The sequence below is a fragment of the Bos taurus genome, chromosome 14 (genome assembly GCF_002263795.3).
Source record: "Bos taurus isolate L1 Dominette 01449 registration number 42190680 breed Hereford chromosome 14, ARS-UCD2.0, whole genome shotgun sequence".
NCBI lineage: Eukaryota > Metazoa > Chordata > Mammalia > Artiodactyla > Bovidae > Bos > Bos taurus.
The window spans coordinates 76282273-76297853 of record NC_037341.1 but is presented as its reverse complement, the minus strand read 5'-3'; the positions used below and the strand labels follow the sequence as shown (position 1 = coordinate 76297853).

General features: G+C 39.5%; 1 protein-coding gene across 4 annotated transcripts in view; it reads left to right on the top strand.

Moving 5' to 3' along the window:
- The window catches only part of WWP1 (WW domain containing E3 ubiquitin protein ligase 1), a 144985-nt gene that overhangs the window by 64497 nt on the left and 64907 nt on the right, over window positions 1-15581 (top strand). For 3 of the 4 annotated variants that reach the window (XM_025001522.2, XM_059893203.1, NM_001037463.1), the window contains 2 exons: window positions 12073-12210; window positions 12301-12367. In XM_025001522.2, coding sequence (XP_024857290.1) covers window positions 12073-12210; window positions 12301-12367 — 205 coding nt within the window. The remainder of the gene's footprint in view (window positions 1-12072; window positions 12211-12300; window positions 12368-15581) is intronic. The other variant, XM_025001523.2, reaches the window with a different exon arrangement.

Genomic DNA, 15581 nt, shown 5'->3' with positions numbered 1-15581 from the left:
AACCATCTGTGGAACAAAATAGGTCATTCGTGAAGATTTATAAATTAGACAACATAATTAACAATAGTAGGATAGAACAGTAGAAAAATATCTTCCAAGAGTTGAGAGAGATTATCGATACTAAGTGGGCATACCCAGGAAATCTTTCAAGGATGAGAATCCAAACATTTACAGGTTAAAAAAAAAAAAAGAGAGAGAGAAGGAGAACAAGATGATGGAGGAGCAGGTGAACATGGAGTAAATCTGTCTCCACAGACACATCAGGAATATGCCTTCAGACAGAGAAGTGCATGCAGAACACCAGCTGAGAGCCCACCGGAGTACCTGACCAGTGGAAAAGAATATGTAGAACTACACAAAACTTGGTAGGATGAAGGAACTAGGGGGAGAAACAGGAGTGTTCGTAGGACTGGACCTACCCTCAGCGGGTTGGGGAACTGAAGCAGGGATCCGATCCCCACGTGGGGGCAATTGTCTGAGTCAGAGGAGAAACATTTGAGGCTGAGAGTGAAACAGCTGATCTGTGGCAGCCTAAATGGAATGAGAATCAGACAGCCCTTGCCGCAGCCAAACATACCCCAGACAGAGACGCAGGTCCCTTAGAAGGTGCAGCGGCCGCAAGCCGGTGTTTAGGGATTGTGGAGCAACCCCAGAGTGAGGGCTGCTGTTGACTGTGGAAAGACAGATCGAAGGGATGTGAGGAAGGAGATTGTGGTGGGAAATGCCTGTGGAGGAAAGCCAGGCAGCCATGGAAGCGAGGCGATACTGCTGAGTCACGCATAGTGGGTGGAGCCATCACCACAGCCCCTCTCCCGCCACAGCCAGCATCTGCAGCTGAACAATAAAGAGGCTGGCCCATCAAACGCCTGAGGCACTGAACTACAGAGTAGGACCCCACCCAGGGTGCCCCTTTAGTGCCTGATGTACTACTGATCTATAGAGTAGGACCCCACCCAGGGTGCCCTTTTAAGTGACTGACGCACTGATCTACAGAGTAGGATGCCAGCCTGGGGGGCCCCTCTATATGCCTGATGCGCTGAACAGAGAAGGACCCCAGGCAAGGGACCCTGCTAAGTGCCTGAACGGGCAGAGCTATGGAGAAAGACCGCCCAAAAAGGCCTAATTGCCAGCTACAAGAGGTTAGAAAAAAGACTCTGGTAGGGCCATAACTCAGAGAAGACGATGGCACCCACTCCAGTGTTCTTGCCTGGAAAATCCCATGGATGGAGGAGCCTGGTGGGCTGCAGTCCATGGGGTCGCACAGAGTTGGACACGACTGAAACAACTTAGCAGCAGGGCCATAACTCCTGCAACGGAGACAATCTGAGTCCCTGCACACTTGGCGCCACCAGGGTCTCCGCAACCCCAGCAGCTGTGCTACCTTCACGCTCAGCCTTCACTGGGGCAGAGCTGCCACAGGCTAAAAAGTCTTGCATCTGTGCACGTGGAGTCGCTTCAGTTGTTTCCAGCTCTTTGTGATCCTGTGGACTGTGGCCTGCCAGGCTTCTCTGTCAGGGGGTGTTCTCCAGGCAAGAACAGGAGTGTATTGGCCAATACTGGTTGCCGTATCTTTCTAGAGAGCTATATTTCCTGCTGCCATACCCGCCAACTCCCCCGAGTACCTGATGCTGCCAGAACCCCTATGACCCAAGCAGCTGCACCACCTCCACACCTGGCCCTCACTGGGGCAGACCCAAGTCCTCCAGGGCAGCCTCAGGAGCAAACCCCAGTGGACGACCCACATAAAAAAATAAAAGGTGCAAATAAAACTACAGTTGGAACCCAGGGGTAGTACAGGTAAGAAGACCCAAAACCATCCCACCAACTGTACAAGCTGCAGATTAAATCCACATGATCAACTAGGCACACTCTATGTCTATGGAATATATAAAAGGAAGCCGAGAGCCCCCATGAAAGAAAACGCACTAGTTCTGATAGCTGTGGACATTGGAGGCAAGAACACATGGAGTAGGACCAGACTAGAATCTGGGCTGCCCCCACCGCAAGTCCAGAGCACAGTGTTGGAGGGCATCCTAGGCAGGCAAGGTGGACTGTGACTCCCAGAGAGGGAAAGGGCTGACAGCAGTGACTCAGGAAAAACGTTTATTATTCTTACGTTTTGACTTGTTCTGTACATTCTTTTGTTCTTTTTTTTCTTTTCATTTTATTCCCCCTCTGTTGTAGTTGTTGATTTTCCTGGAAATATGAAATACAGTTAAGCTTTTGAACTTTTTTTTTCCCCTCAGTTACATTTTTTATTGTTGTTATAAACCTCTGGCTTTTGCATCTCTGTGGGGTTTTCCTTTTTTTTTTTTAATCTTCCTTTCTCTTTTTTTAATTTTAATTTTTTAAACCTGTTATTATTTTTTCTACATTTATTCCTTTGTTTGCTTTCACTACTGTTCTTTTCCTCTTGCAGTTAATCTTTAACGTATTTATATCTTCTTTATCCACCTATATCTAACTTTGCATATCTAGTTTTTCTTTTCTTACTCCCCTTTCCTCTCAACATATTTGTTTTGTTTTCATTGCTTTATTCCCCAATTGGCACCTTGCTTTAGTTTTGTTTTCCACCTTGTGCTTTAGTTAATTTTGTTCTGGTAGATATAATTTTTGGTTTCCTTTGTTCACTGGATCAATCTATTGTACTTTAATTTTGTTGGACTGTTTTTTGCTTATAGGAGTATATGTATATGTGAATATTCAGCCACATTTTTTATTGTTATAAACCTCTGCCTTTATGTTGGGCTTTCTTGAAGCTCCGTGGAGTTTTCCTTTTTTCTTCCATTTTTTTCTTTCCTTTTTTTAATAATTTTAATTAAAAAATTTTTTTAAACCTGTTTTATTTTTTCTACACTTATTCCTTTGTTTGCTTTTCCTATTGTTCTTGTCCTCTTGGCAGTTAATCTTTAATGTATAAAAATCTTTATCTAGCTCTTCAAATTTGCATACCTATTCTTTCTTTCTTTTCTTTCCTCTCAACATATTTGTTAGTTTTGTTTTCATTGCTTTATTCTCCACTTGACACCTTGCTTTAGTTTTGTTTTCCAGTTTGTCTTTTAGTTTTATTCTTACCTAATAAATATTTTTGATTTCCTTTGTTCGCTAGGTCAGTCTACTGTACTTTATTTTTGCTGGACTGTTTTGACTTTGCTCATGGGTGTATATGTATATTCCATTATTTTAATTATTATTTGCCTGATTTTGTAACGGTCATTTGTCTGGGGTTCACCTTTGGTTTCTCGTTTTTGGATATTTGTTTTAATCTCACTTAATGTCATAACAGACAACTTGCGGAATCTTCATTCCTGACCAGAGATCAAGCCCTGAGCCGTTGGAGTGGGAGCACTGACTCCAAGACCTTAGACTACCAGTTTAGTCTCTCAGTCATGTCCGACTCTTTGTGACCCCATGAATAGCAGCACGCCAGGCCTCTGTGTCCATCACCAACTCCCGAAGTTCACTCAAACTCATGTCCATCGAGTCGATGATGCCATCCAGCCATCTCATCCTCTTTCGACCCCTTCTTCTCCTGCCCCCAATCCCTCCCAGCATCAGAGTCTTTTCCAATGAGTCAGCTCTTCGCATCAGGTGGCCAAAGTATTGGACTTTCAGCTTTAGCATCAGTCCTTCTAATGAATACCCAGGACTGATCTCCTTGCAGTCCAAGGGACTCTCAACAGTCTTTTCCAACACCACAGTTCAAAAACATCAATTCTTCAGCACTCAGCTTCCTTCACAGTCCAACTCTCACATCCATACATGAACACTGGAAAAACCATAGCCTTGACTAGACGGACCTTTGTTGACAAAGTAATGTCTCTGCTTTTGAATACGCTATCTGCTGCTGCTGCTGCTAAGTCACTACAGTCGTGTCCGACTCTGTGTGACCCCATAGATGGCAGCCCACCAGGCTCCCCCATCCCTGGGATTCTCCAGGCAAGAACACTGGAGTGGGGTGCCATTGCCTTCTCCCAATATGCTATCTAGGTTGGTCATAACTTTCCTTCCAAGGAGTAAGTGTCTCTTAACTTCATGGCTGCAAGCACCATCTGCAGTGAATTTGGAGCCCCCAAAAATAAAATCTGGCACTATTTCCACTGTTTTCCCATCTATTTCCCATTAAGTGATGGGACCAGATGCCATGATCTTCGTTTTCTGAATGCTGAGCTTTAAGCCAACTTTTTCACTCTCCACTTTCACTTTCATCAAGAGGCTTTTTAGTTCCTCTTCACTTTCTGCCATAAGGGTGGTGTCATCTGCATATCTGAGGTTATTGATATTTCTCTTGGCAGTCAGGATTCCAGCTTGTGCTTCCTCCAGCCCAGCGTTTCTCATGATGTACTTTGCATAGAAGTTAAATAAGCAGGGTGACAATATACAGCCTTGACATACTCCTTTTCCTATTTGGAACCAGTCTGTTGTTCCATGTCCAGTTCTAACTGTTGCTTCCTGACCTGCATATAGGTTTCTCAAGAGGCAGGTCGGGTGGTCTGGTATTCCCATCTCTTTCAGAATTTCCCACAGTTTATTGTGATCCACACAGTCAAAGGCTTTGGCATAGTCAGTAAAGCAGAAATAGATGTTTTTCTGGAACTCTCTTGCTTTTTCCATGATCCAGTGGATGTTGGCAATTTGATCTCTGGTTCCTCTGCCTTTTCAAAAACCAGCTTGAACATCTGGAAGTTCACGGTTCACATATTGTTGAATCCTGGCTTGGAGAATTTTGAGCATTACTTTACTAGCATGTGAGATGAGTGCAATTGTGTGGTAGTTTGAGCATTCTTTGGCATTGCCTTTCTTTGGGATTGGAATGAAAACTGACCTTTTCCAGTCCTGTGGCCACTGCTGAGTCTTCCAAACTTGCTGACATATTGAGTGCAGCACTTTAATAGCATCATCTTTCAGGATTTGAAATAGTTCAACTGGAATTTTATTACCTCCACTAGCTTTGTTTGTAGTGATACTTTCTAAGGCCCACTTGACTTCACATTCCAAGTCTGGCTCTAAGTGAGTGATCACACCATCGTGATTATCTTGGTCATGAAGATCTTTTTTGTACAGTTCTTCTGTGTATTCTTGCCACCTCTTCTTAATATCTTCTGCTTCTGTTAGGTCCATACCATTTCTGTCCTTTATTGAGCCCATCTTTGCATAAAATGTTCCCTTGATATCTCTAATTTTCTTGAAGAGATATCTAGTCTTTCCCATTCTGTTGTTTTTCTCTATATCTACTACTGTGGGCAGGAATCCCTTAGAAGAAATGGAGTAGCCATCATGGTCAACAAAAGAGTCCAAAATGCAGTACTTGGATGCAATCTCAAAAACGATAGAATGATCTCTGTTCGTTTCCAAGGCAAACCATTCAATATCACAGTAATCCAAGTCTATGCCCCAACCAGTAACGCTGAAGAAGCTGAAGTTGAACGGTTCTATGAAAACCTACAAGATCTAACACCCAAAAAAGATGTCGTTTTCATTATAGGGGACTGGAATGCAAAAGTAGGAAGTCAAGAACTAACCCTAGGGAGTATCAAATAAGGGAGTATCAAATAGTGAGAACTCACACAAATGAAATCACTTGACCACAAGACCCAACATCACCCAAGCCCCAGTAGCACCCTGTGCAGGATGCCTCATCTAAACAACAAACAAAACAGAAATACAAACCCAGTCATCAGCAGACAGGATTACCACCTCACTCAGCCTTGCCCATCAGAGGAAAAACAAACAAACAAGAACTCAGCACAAATCTCACCCTATAGGAAGCTTACACAAATCACTGGACCAAACTTAGGAGGCCAGAAACCAAAAGGAAAACAGAATTCAACCTTCTTAAAGGAAATAATTCAGCTTTCCTTGAAGCCTGGGAAAAGGAACCCTCAAACACAGTAAGTTTAAAAAAAAATAATGAAAAGGCAGAGAAATACTATGCAAATGAAGAAACAAACTAGGAACACAAAAGTCCAAATAAATGAAGAGGAAATAGGCAAACTACCTGAAAAAGAATTCAGAATAACGATAGTAAAGATGATCAAAAACCTTGAAAACAAAATGGAGAAAGGTCAAGAATCAATTAACAAAGACCTAGAAGAATTAAAGAATAGGCATACAGAGACAAACAGCACAATTACTGAAATTAAAAATACTCTAGACGGAATCAATAGCAGAATATCTGAAGCAGAAGAATGAATCAGTGAGCTGGAAGATAAAATGGTGAAAATAACTTCTGAAGAGCAGAATAAAGTGAAAAGAATGAAAAGAACTGAAGATAGTCTCAGAGACCTCTGGGACAGTATCAGACACACCAACATTTGAATAATAGGGTCCCAGAAGAAGAAAAGAAAAAGAAAGGGTATGAGAACATTTTTTGAAGAGATTACAGTTGAAAAGTTTCCCAGCATGGAAAAGGAAATATAGTCAATCAAGTCCAAGAGGTGCAGAGTCCCATACAGGATAAACCCAAGGGGAAACATGCCAAAGCACATACTAATCAAACTAACAAAGACTGAACACAAAGAATATTAAAAGCAGCAAGGGAGAGCAACAAGTAACATACAAGGGAAACCACATACACTTAGCAGCTGATCTTTCAGCAGAAACTCTGCAAGCCAGAAGGGAATGTCAGGATATGTTTAAAGTACTGAAAGGGAAAAATCTACAACTAAGATTACTGTACCCGGCAAGGATCTCATTCAAAATTGATGGAGAAATAAAAACAAAACAAAAACTTTTCAGACAAGCAAAAGTTAAGAGAATTCGGTACCACCAACTGAGCTTTACAACAAATGTTAAAGGGGCTTATATAGTCAAGAAATACAAGAGAAGAAAAAAGATCTACAAAATCAACCCCAAACAATTAAGAAAATGGCAATAGGAATATATATATCAATAATTACTTTAAATGTAAATGGATTAAATGCTCCATCCAAAAGACACAGACTGGCTGAATGGATACAAAAACAAAACCTGTATATATGCTCTTTACAAGAAGACCACGTCAGATCTAAAGACATGTATAGACTGAAAGTGAGAGGATGGAAAAATATATTCCATGCAAATGGGAAGCAAAAGAAAGGTGGAGTAGAATCCTCATATCAGACAAAATAGACCTTAAAATGAAGATTACAAGAGATAAGGAAGGACACTGCATAATGATCAAAGGATCAGTCCAAGAGGAAGACACAACAATTGTAAACATCTATGCACCCAACATAGGAGCACCTCAGTACATAAGACAAACACTAACAGACATAGAAGGAAAAATTGACACTAACACAATAGTAGGAGATTTTAACACACCAATGGACAGATCATCAAAACAAAAAATTAATAAGGAAACACAAGTCTTAAATGATACATTAGATGAGATGGATCTCATTGATATCTTCAGGACATTGCATCCGAATGCAGAAGAATACACCTTCTTCTCAAGTGTGCATCGAACATTTTCCCAGGTAGACCACATGTTGGGTCACAAATCAGACCTCAGTAAATGTAAGAAATGTGAAATCGTATCAAGCATCTTCTCCAACAACAGTGCTATGAGACTTCATATCAGTTACAAGAAAAAACTGTAAGAAACACAAACACATGAAGATTAAACAACACGTTTCTAAATAACCAGCAGATTACTGAAGACATAAAAAGGGAAGTCAATAAATTTGCAGAAACAAAACAATGAGAACACGACAACTCAAAACCTGTGGGATGAAGCAAAAGCAGTTCTAAGAGGGAATACAATCCTACCTCAAGAAACAAGGAAAACATCGAATAGACAGCCTAACTTTACACCTAAAATAACTGGAAAAAGACAAACAAGAAACACAGAATTAGTAGATGGAAATAAATCATAAAGAGCCGAGTTGAAATAAATGAAAAAGTAATGAAAGAAGCAATAGTAAAGATTAATAAAATTAAAGCTGTTTCTTTGAGAAGGTAAACAAAAGTCACAAACCTTTAGCCAGACTCATCAAGAAAAAAAGAGAAAATCAAATCAACAAAATTAGAAATGAAAAAGGAGAGGTTACACTAGACAATGCAGAAATAAAAAGGATTTTAAGAGACTGTTATGAACAGCAATATGGCAGTAAAATAGATAACCTGGAAGAAATAGACAGATTCTTAGAAAAGTTCAGTCTTCCAAGAAGAAATAAAAATTATCAACAACCCAGTTGCAAGCACTGAAATTGAAGCTGTGATCAAAAATCTCCCCAAAAAACAAAAGCCCAGGACCAGATGGCTTCACAGGAGAATTCTATCAAACATTTAAAGAAGAGCTAATTCCTATCCTTCTAAAACTCTTTCGGAAAATTGCAGAGAAAGGAACACTTCCGAACTCATTTTATGAGGCCACCATCACCCTGATACCAAAACCAGACAAAGACAACACAAAAAACTATAGGCAGCATTACTGATGAACATAGATGCAAAAATCATCAACAAAATTTTAGCAAACAGAATTCAGCAACACGTCAAATAGCTCATTACACAATGGTCAAATTGGGTTTATTCCAGGGATGCAAGGATTCTTCAATATATGCAAATCAATCAGTGTGATACACCATATTAACAAATTGAAAGATAAAAACCATATGATAATCTCAATAGATGCAGAAAAAGCCTGTGACAAAATTCAGCATCCATTTATGATTGAAACTCTTCAAAAAATGGGCATAGAAAGAATCTACCTCAACATAGTAAAGGCCGTATATGATAAGCCTATAGCAAGCATTATTCTCAATGGTGAAGAAATGAAAGCATTTCCCCCTAAGATCAGGAACAAGACAAGGGCGTCCACTTTTGTCATTATGATTCAACGTAGTTCTGGAAGTCCTAGCTACAGCAGTCAGAGAAGAAAAGGAAATAAAAGGAATCCAGATCAGAAAAGAAGTAAATCTCTCACTGTTTACAGATGGCATGATGCTGTACATAGAAAACCCTAAAGATAGTATTAGAAAATTACTAGAGCTAATCAGTGAATTTAGGAAAGTTGCAGAATAGAAAATCAATGCACAGAAATCACTAGCATTTCTGAAAAATCAGAAAGAGGAAAAGTCAAAGGTGACATAAACAGATGGAGAGATTTTCCATGTTCCTGGGTAGGAAGAATCAATACTGTGAAAATACTGTAGTACCAAATTTAATCTACAGATTTGATACAATCTCTATCAAATTACCAATGGCATTTTCCCCAAAACTAGAACAAAAAATTTCACAATTCATATCGAAATACAATAAGACCCTGAATAGCCAAAGTAGTCTTGAGATAGAAGAATGGAGCTGAAGGAATCAACCTTCCTGACTTCAGATTATATTAGAAAGCTACAGGCATCAAGACAGTATGGTACTGGCACAAAACAGAAATACAGACCAATGGAACAAGATAGAAAGCCCAGAAATAAACCCATGCACCTATGGCTACCTTATTTTAGACAAAAGGAGGAAAGAATATACAGTGGGGCAGAGATAACCTCTTCAATAAATGGTGCTGGGAAAATTGGACAGCTACATGTAAAGGAATGAAATTAGAATACTTCCTAACACCATGCACAAAGATAAACTGAGAATGGATTAAAGACCTAAATGTAAGACCAGAAACTATAAAGTTCTTAGAGGAAAACATAGGCAGAATACTCAATGATGTAAATCAAAGCAAAATTCTTTATGATCCACCTCCTAGAGTAACGGAAATAAAAGTAAACAAGTGGGACCTGATGAAACTTAAAAACTTTTGCACAGCAAAGGAAACTATAAGCAAGGTGAAAAGACAACCCTCAGAATGGGAGAAAATAATGGCCAATGAAACAACTGACAGGATTAATTTCCAAAATATACAAGCAGCTCATACAACTCAATACCAGAAAAACAATCAACCCAATCAAAAAGTGGGAAAAAGACCTAAACAGACATTTCTCCAAAGAAGACATGCAGATGGCTAACAAACACATGAAAAGATGCTCAACATCGCTCATTACTAGAGAAATGAAAATCAAAACTACAATGAATTATCACCTCACACCAGTCAGAATGACCATCATTAAAAACTCTACAAACAATAAATTCTGGAGAGGGTGTGGAGAAAAGGGAACACTCTTGAACTGTTGGTGGGAATGTAAATTGATACAGCCACTATGGAGAACAGCATGGAGCTTTCTTGAAAACTAGGAATAAAATCACCGAATGACCCAGTGATCCCACTCCTAGGCATATACCCTGAGGAAACCAAAATTGAAAGAGACACATGTATCCCGTTGTTCATTGCAGCACAATTTACACTAGCTAGAACATGGAAGCAATCTAGATGTCCATCGACAGATGAATGGATAAAGAAGTTGTGGTACATACACACAATGGAATATTACTCAGCCATAAAAAGGAATGCATTTGAATCAGTTCTAATGAGGTGGATGAACCTAGACTCTATTATACAGAGTGAAGTAAGTCAGAAAAAGAAAGATAAATATCATATTCTAATACCTATATACAGAATCTAGAAAAATGATACTGAAGAATTTATTTACAGGGCAACAGTGGAAAAATAGACATAGAGAATAGATTTATGGACATGGAAGAGGGGAGGAGAGGGTGAAATGTATTAAAAGAGTAACGTGGAAACTTACATTACCATATGTAAAATAGATAGCCAACGGGAATTTGTTGTATGACTCAGGGAACTCAGGGACTCTGGATCAACCAAGAGGGTAGGATGGGGAGGGAGGTTCAAAAGGGAGGGGATATATGTATACCTATGGCTGGTTTTGTATGTGTATTTAAGACTATACTTCAACTAGTGTTTGTATCTTCAGCATGTGTACTTTAATCAGGTGGTGAATTATTCTTTCAGTCTTTGGTAGTAACTGGAAGTTGTCTTATGCTTTTGGTATTGCTTTGTAAAAGATTTTTATTTCAGAGAGGAGTGTTCACCTTTACCATTTAGTATAGTGATTTAAGTGTTGATCATTCCATTCAAGGAGAGTCATAATTTTTAATGTTAAATAGTGAGGTTTTGGTGGCTCAGATGGTAAAGCGTCTGCCTACAATGCAAGAGACCCGGGTTCGATCCCTGGGTCGGGAACATCCCCCTGGAGAAGGAAATGGCAACCCACTCCAGTACTCTTGCCTGGAGAATCCCATGGATGGAGGAGCCTGGTGGGCTACAGTCCATGGGGTCCCAAAGAGTCGGACACGACTGAGCGACTTCCCTTTATGGCTGATTCATGTTGAGGTTTGATAGAAAGCAAAATTCTATAAAGCAAGTATCCTTCAATAAAAAATAAATACATTTTCTTTAAAAAAGAGTGTTTTCCATCAAGAGACTCACTTTAAAGGGATTTCAAAAGGCTTTTTTAAAAAAATGTTACTGAGGTACAGTTGATTTGCAGTGCTGTTAGTTTCAGGTGTACAGCAAAGTGAAGACATATACATCTATCCACTCTTTTCTAGATTCTTTTCACACATAGGCCATTATGGAGTGAAAGGCTATTAAGAATCTCCTTAGCTAAATATTTTAAGAATGAGAGCTAAGCCCCCAAATTGCAGATGAATGAGACAGGATGGTGGTCAATAACTTTCTTCAGATACAGTTTGTTAGAATCTAGATACAACTGAAATTTATGCATTTGCAGGGTTGGGTTTTTTCCTTGGTACTTTAAAATTTCCTCTAGTTTTTCTGTTTTATTAATGTTGATTTTGTGATTTTAAATGGAAATGTGGTTTATGGGGGTGAAGATGGTTGGGGTAGGTCTTCTACAAGGCTTTCTTTATTGCATGGTCCTTAACTTTTTTGCAAAGAATTCCTGTGTAATGATTAGAGGTTCCAGATTTTTGTTTGTCTTATCTTGGATAATTAAAGTACATGTGCTAGATATTTGGTAAATGGGAAAAAAATCTTGTTAAATGTAAGAGGAACCAAGAAGGGCCTACAGATAAAAACACAAATAATTCCTTTCACACGTAGCCATCAAGCACTAAATAAGAGTCATTCTTGATATATAGTTTTGATTTCTGAAACATGTTTTTGTACATAACAAAAGCTTTTAAATTAGTTTTTCTTTTCCCCCCCTCCCTTAGTGGAAAGAGTGAAAGAACAATTAAAACTTTGCTTGGAAACCAAGAATGGTGTCGTGCAAACTGGTGAATTAACAGTTGTGCTTGATGGACTGGTGATTGAGCAAGAAAATATAACAAACGGCAGCTCATCTCCAGCCAGTAAGCTAACTTTGGGTTATTAAAATTTGAAGGGAAAAAAAAATCAAGAAGTATGTAAAAAACCTAATGTCTGTCTCTTTTGTCCTTCAGTAGAAGTACAGCAAAATGGTGATGCCTTACATGAAGACAGAGAGCCTTCAGCAAGGACGACCACCAGGTAGAGTGTTTTATTTTGGCGTTTGTGGCAAAGTAACACCACATTTCCCATATATGAAGTTTCTAACCTTCGTTTAGAGTTTGCCATAGACTTTAAAAGCTTATATCTAAATGTATTATTTGGTTGAATTCTTATCAAAGTGGTTTAAAAAAAAAACCACAGCTGTAACAAGATATATTATTGGAATAAAGTGTATATCTCAGTGGTTTTTAGCTTAGCAGAGTTGAGTAACCGTCACCAGTGTCTCATTTCAGAACATTGTCTTCACCCTCAAAAAGACACTGTACCCAGGGGTATTCTCTCTCCACCCCTCTTTTTTCCCAGCTCCTGCCAGCCACTCACCTTCTGTCTCAGTGAATTTGCCTTTTCTGGCCATTTCTTGTAAACGGTGTCATACAATATATGACCTTCTGTCACTGACTTTTACTTAGCATATGATTCATCCATGCTGTAGGAAGTATCAGAACTTCATTCTTTTTTATTTTTTATTGGAAATGGCTCTTAAAAATCTGTATTTAGGCATATTTTATCAGTAAATAGAGTCAGGTGATGTGGAAAAATGGTTATCTCACTGCTGTCTGAGTTGGCGGCCTCCTGATTACTGTTACTGATCTGTAACCACTAGAAGATAGATATTGCACTAATTGTGGTCTCTTCTTAGAGGTCACCCTGCCATCTCAGCAACTCCCATAGATTCACATTTGATGACAGTTAATAGAGACTTTCTGTTTGAAATAATTTGAATTAGAATAAAAGCATGTAATAGATCAATTATAATGGAATGAATATGTGAAAGTACATTGCTGTGAAATACATTTGAAAAATCATGCTGGTATATGAGACAAAGTGTGACTTTTATATAAATCTACAGTTACTGATATTGCTACTAAATTGCTGTTAAATGATCTTCACAGAGCCTTTGAACAGATCAGTATGTCTTCTGAATACATATTTGGCTTAAATAAATGTATTTATTTAGTATCCACATGATTATTCACATAGAGAAAATTCAAAAGTGAAAAGTCATTCAGTCATGTCCGACTCTTTGCGGCCCCATGGACTATACAGTCCATGGGATTCTATAGGCCACAATACTGGACTGGGTAGCCTTTTCCTTGCTCCAGGGGATCTTCCCAACCCAAGGATCGAACTCAGGTCTCCCACATTGCAGGTGGATTCTTTACCAGCTGAGCCACAAGGGAAGCCCAAGAATACTGGCGTGGGTAGCCTATGCCTTCTCCAGTGGGTCTTCCCGACCCGGGAATCAAACTGAAAGGATACAGCAATTAGGTAGATTAAAATGCTCTAGTGTGTATGTGTGTGTGTGTGTGTGTGTGTGTGTGTGTGTGTATATATATATATATATGTATCAAAAATTATAATTTTTGAAATGAAATTTTAGATGGTTAAAGGAGCCTGAATCACTACAAACCTAAAGATTAATGTTACCTATTACATAGCAATACATTTTGAATTAAAGATTAGTTCTACAGCACCAGGAAAACTTGAGTTGCATTCTTTTACTATGTCTCCCAGGTCACTGATCCTTGCTGAGTGGCTTAGGGAAGGGTGTACAAAGTAGATTCACTTGAGAGAAATTTCAAAGCTTTGTGTGCCTGCTAAGTTGGTTCAGTTGTGTCTGACTCTGTGTGCTATGGACTGTAGCCTGCCTGCCTCCTCTGTCCATGGGGATTCTCTAGGCAAGAATACTGGAGTGGGTTGCCATACCCTCTTTCCAGGAGATCTTCCTGACCCAGGGATCGAACCCAAGTCTTTTAGGTCTCTTTCATGGGCAGGCAGGTTCTTTACCACCTGTGCCCCCTGGGAAGCCCTTTCAAAGCTTTACCTGCCCCAAATTCCTGAACACATCTTATTCCAAATATGTGGGTGACAAGGAAAAGTGTTGTTAATTTGTCCAGGTGCTTACTGAGTGCCTGTTTGGTGCCAGGCACTAGTCCAAGCACTAAGAACACTAGTCCTGTTCCTGTGGAATTTTCATTCTGGCAGGATAGAGGTAGATAGTAGACAAGTGGGGAAAGAAATTAGCTAATTGGAGATAGTGATAAGATCTATGAAGTCATCGAAACACAGGACAAGGTGACAGGAATGTAAAGGAACCCTTTATAAAGAGAAATGTCACGGAATCATCTCTGTGGAAGTGCCATTCAAGCTACAATTAAAAGGCCAAAAATGTGCCATCCATACAGAGATTTGAGAGAAGAACATTCCAGAGGAAATAGCAAGTAGAACAAGGACACTGATTCTTTCTAGTTAGTTTTTGTTCTGTGTGCGTGCTCGTGTGTGCTCAGTCCTGTCTGACTCTTTGTGACCCTGTAAACTGTAGCCCACCAGACTCCCCTGCCCATGGGATTTTTCAGACAAGAGTACTGGAGTGGGTTGCTGTTTCCTCCTCCAGGGAATCTTGCCAACGCAGGGATCAAAACCATGTCTGTTATATCTCCTGCATTGCAGGCAGATTCTTTACCACTGAGCCATTGGAGAAGCCCTTTTGCTCTGCAGATTCTTCTAACTCTAGAATATATTTAACCTTTCTTTGATAATCTTGTAAGTCATTATAATTTTACTCCCTGTATCTAATAGTTTGTAATAAACATTTGAAGACTCTTTGGCATGATTTTCGTATAAAATTGATATACTAATATATCTATTGCAAGGTAGGCAAGGAACAGCTTGGAGAGAAATAGATCAGAGAGATAGATGAGGTGGGGCAGGACTGAGATGTGCTCTGATTTATTTATTTTTTTAAATTAAGAAAAAAAAATTAAGGCTGCTCTGTGGAGAAGACATATAGGGTTACCAGTGTATTTGGGAAGGTTCTCCTGGTTACTTATGTGATACTGCCTAACTCTATGCCAATAAGATTTAAAATGCTTGATTTTGTAATTGTAGACATATTTATTTATTTCCAGTAATGAATACACTGTAAATTCTTCTAACTCTGGAATATAATATTTAGCTTTCTCTGATGATCATGTGGAGAAGGCAGTGGCACCCCACTCCAGTACTCTTGCCTGGAAAGTCCCATAGACGGAGAAGCCTGGTGGGCTGTAGTCCATGGGGTCGCTGAGAGTTGGACACGACTGAGTGACTTCACTTTCACTTTTCACTTTCATGTATTGGAGAAGGAAATGGCAACCCACTCCAGTGTTCCTGCCTGGAGAATCCCAGAGACGGGGGAGCCTGGTGGGCTGCC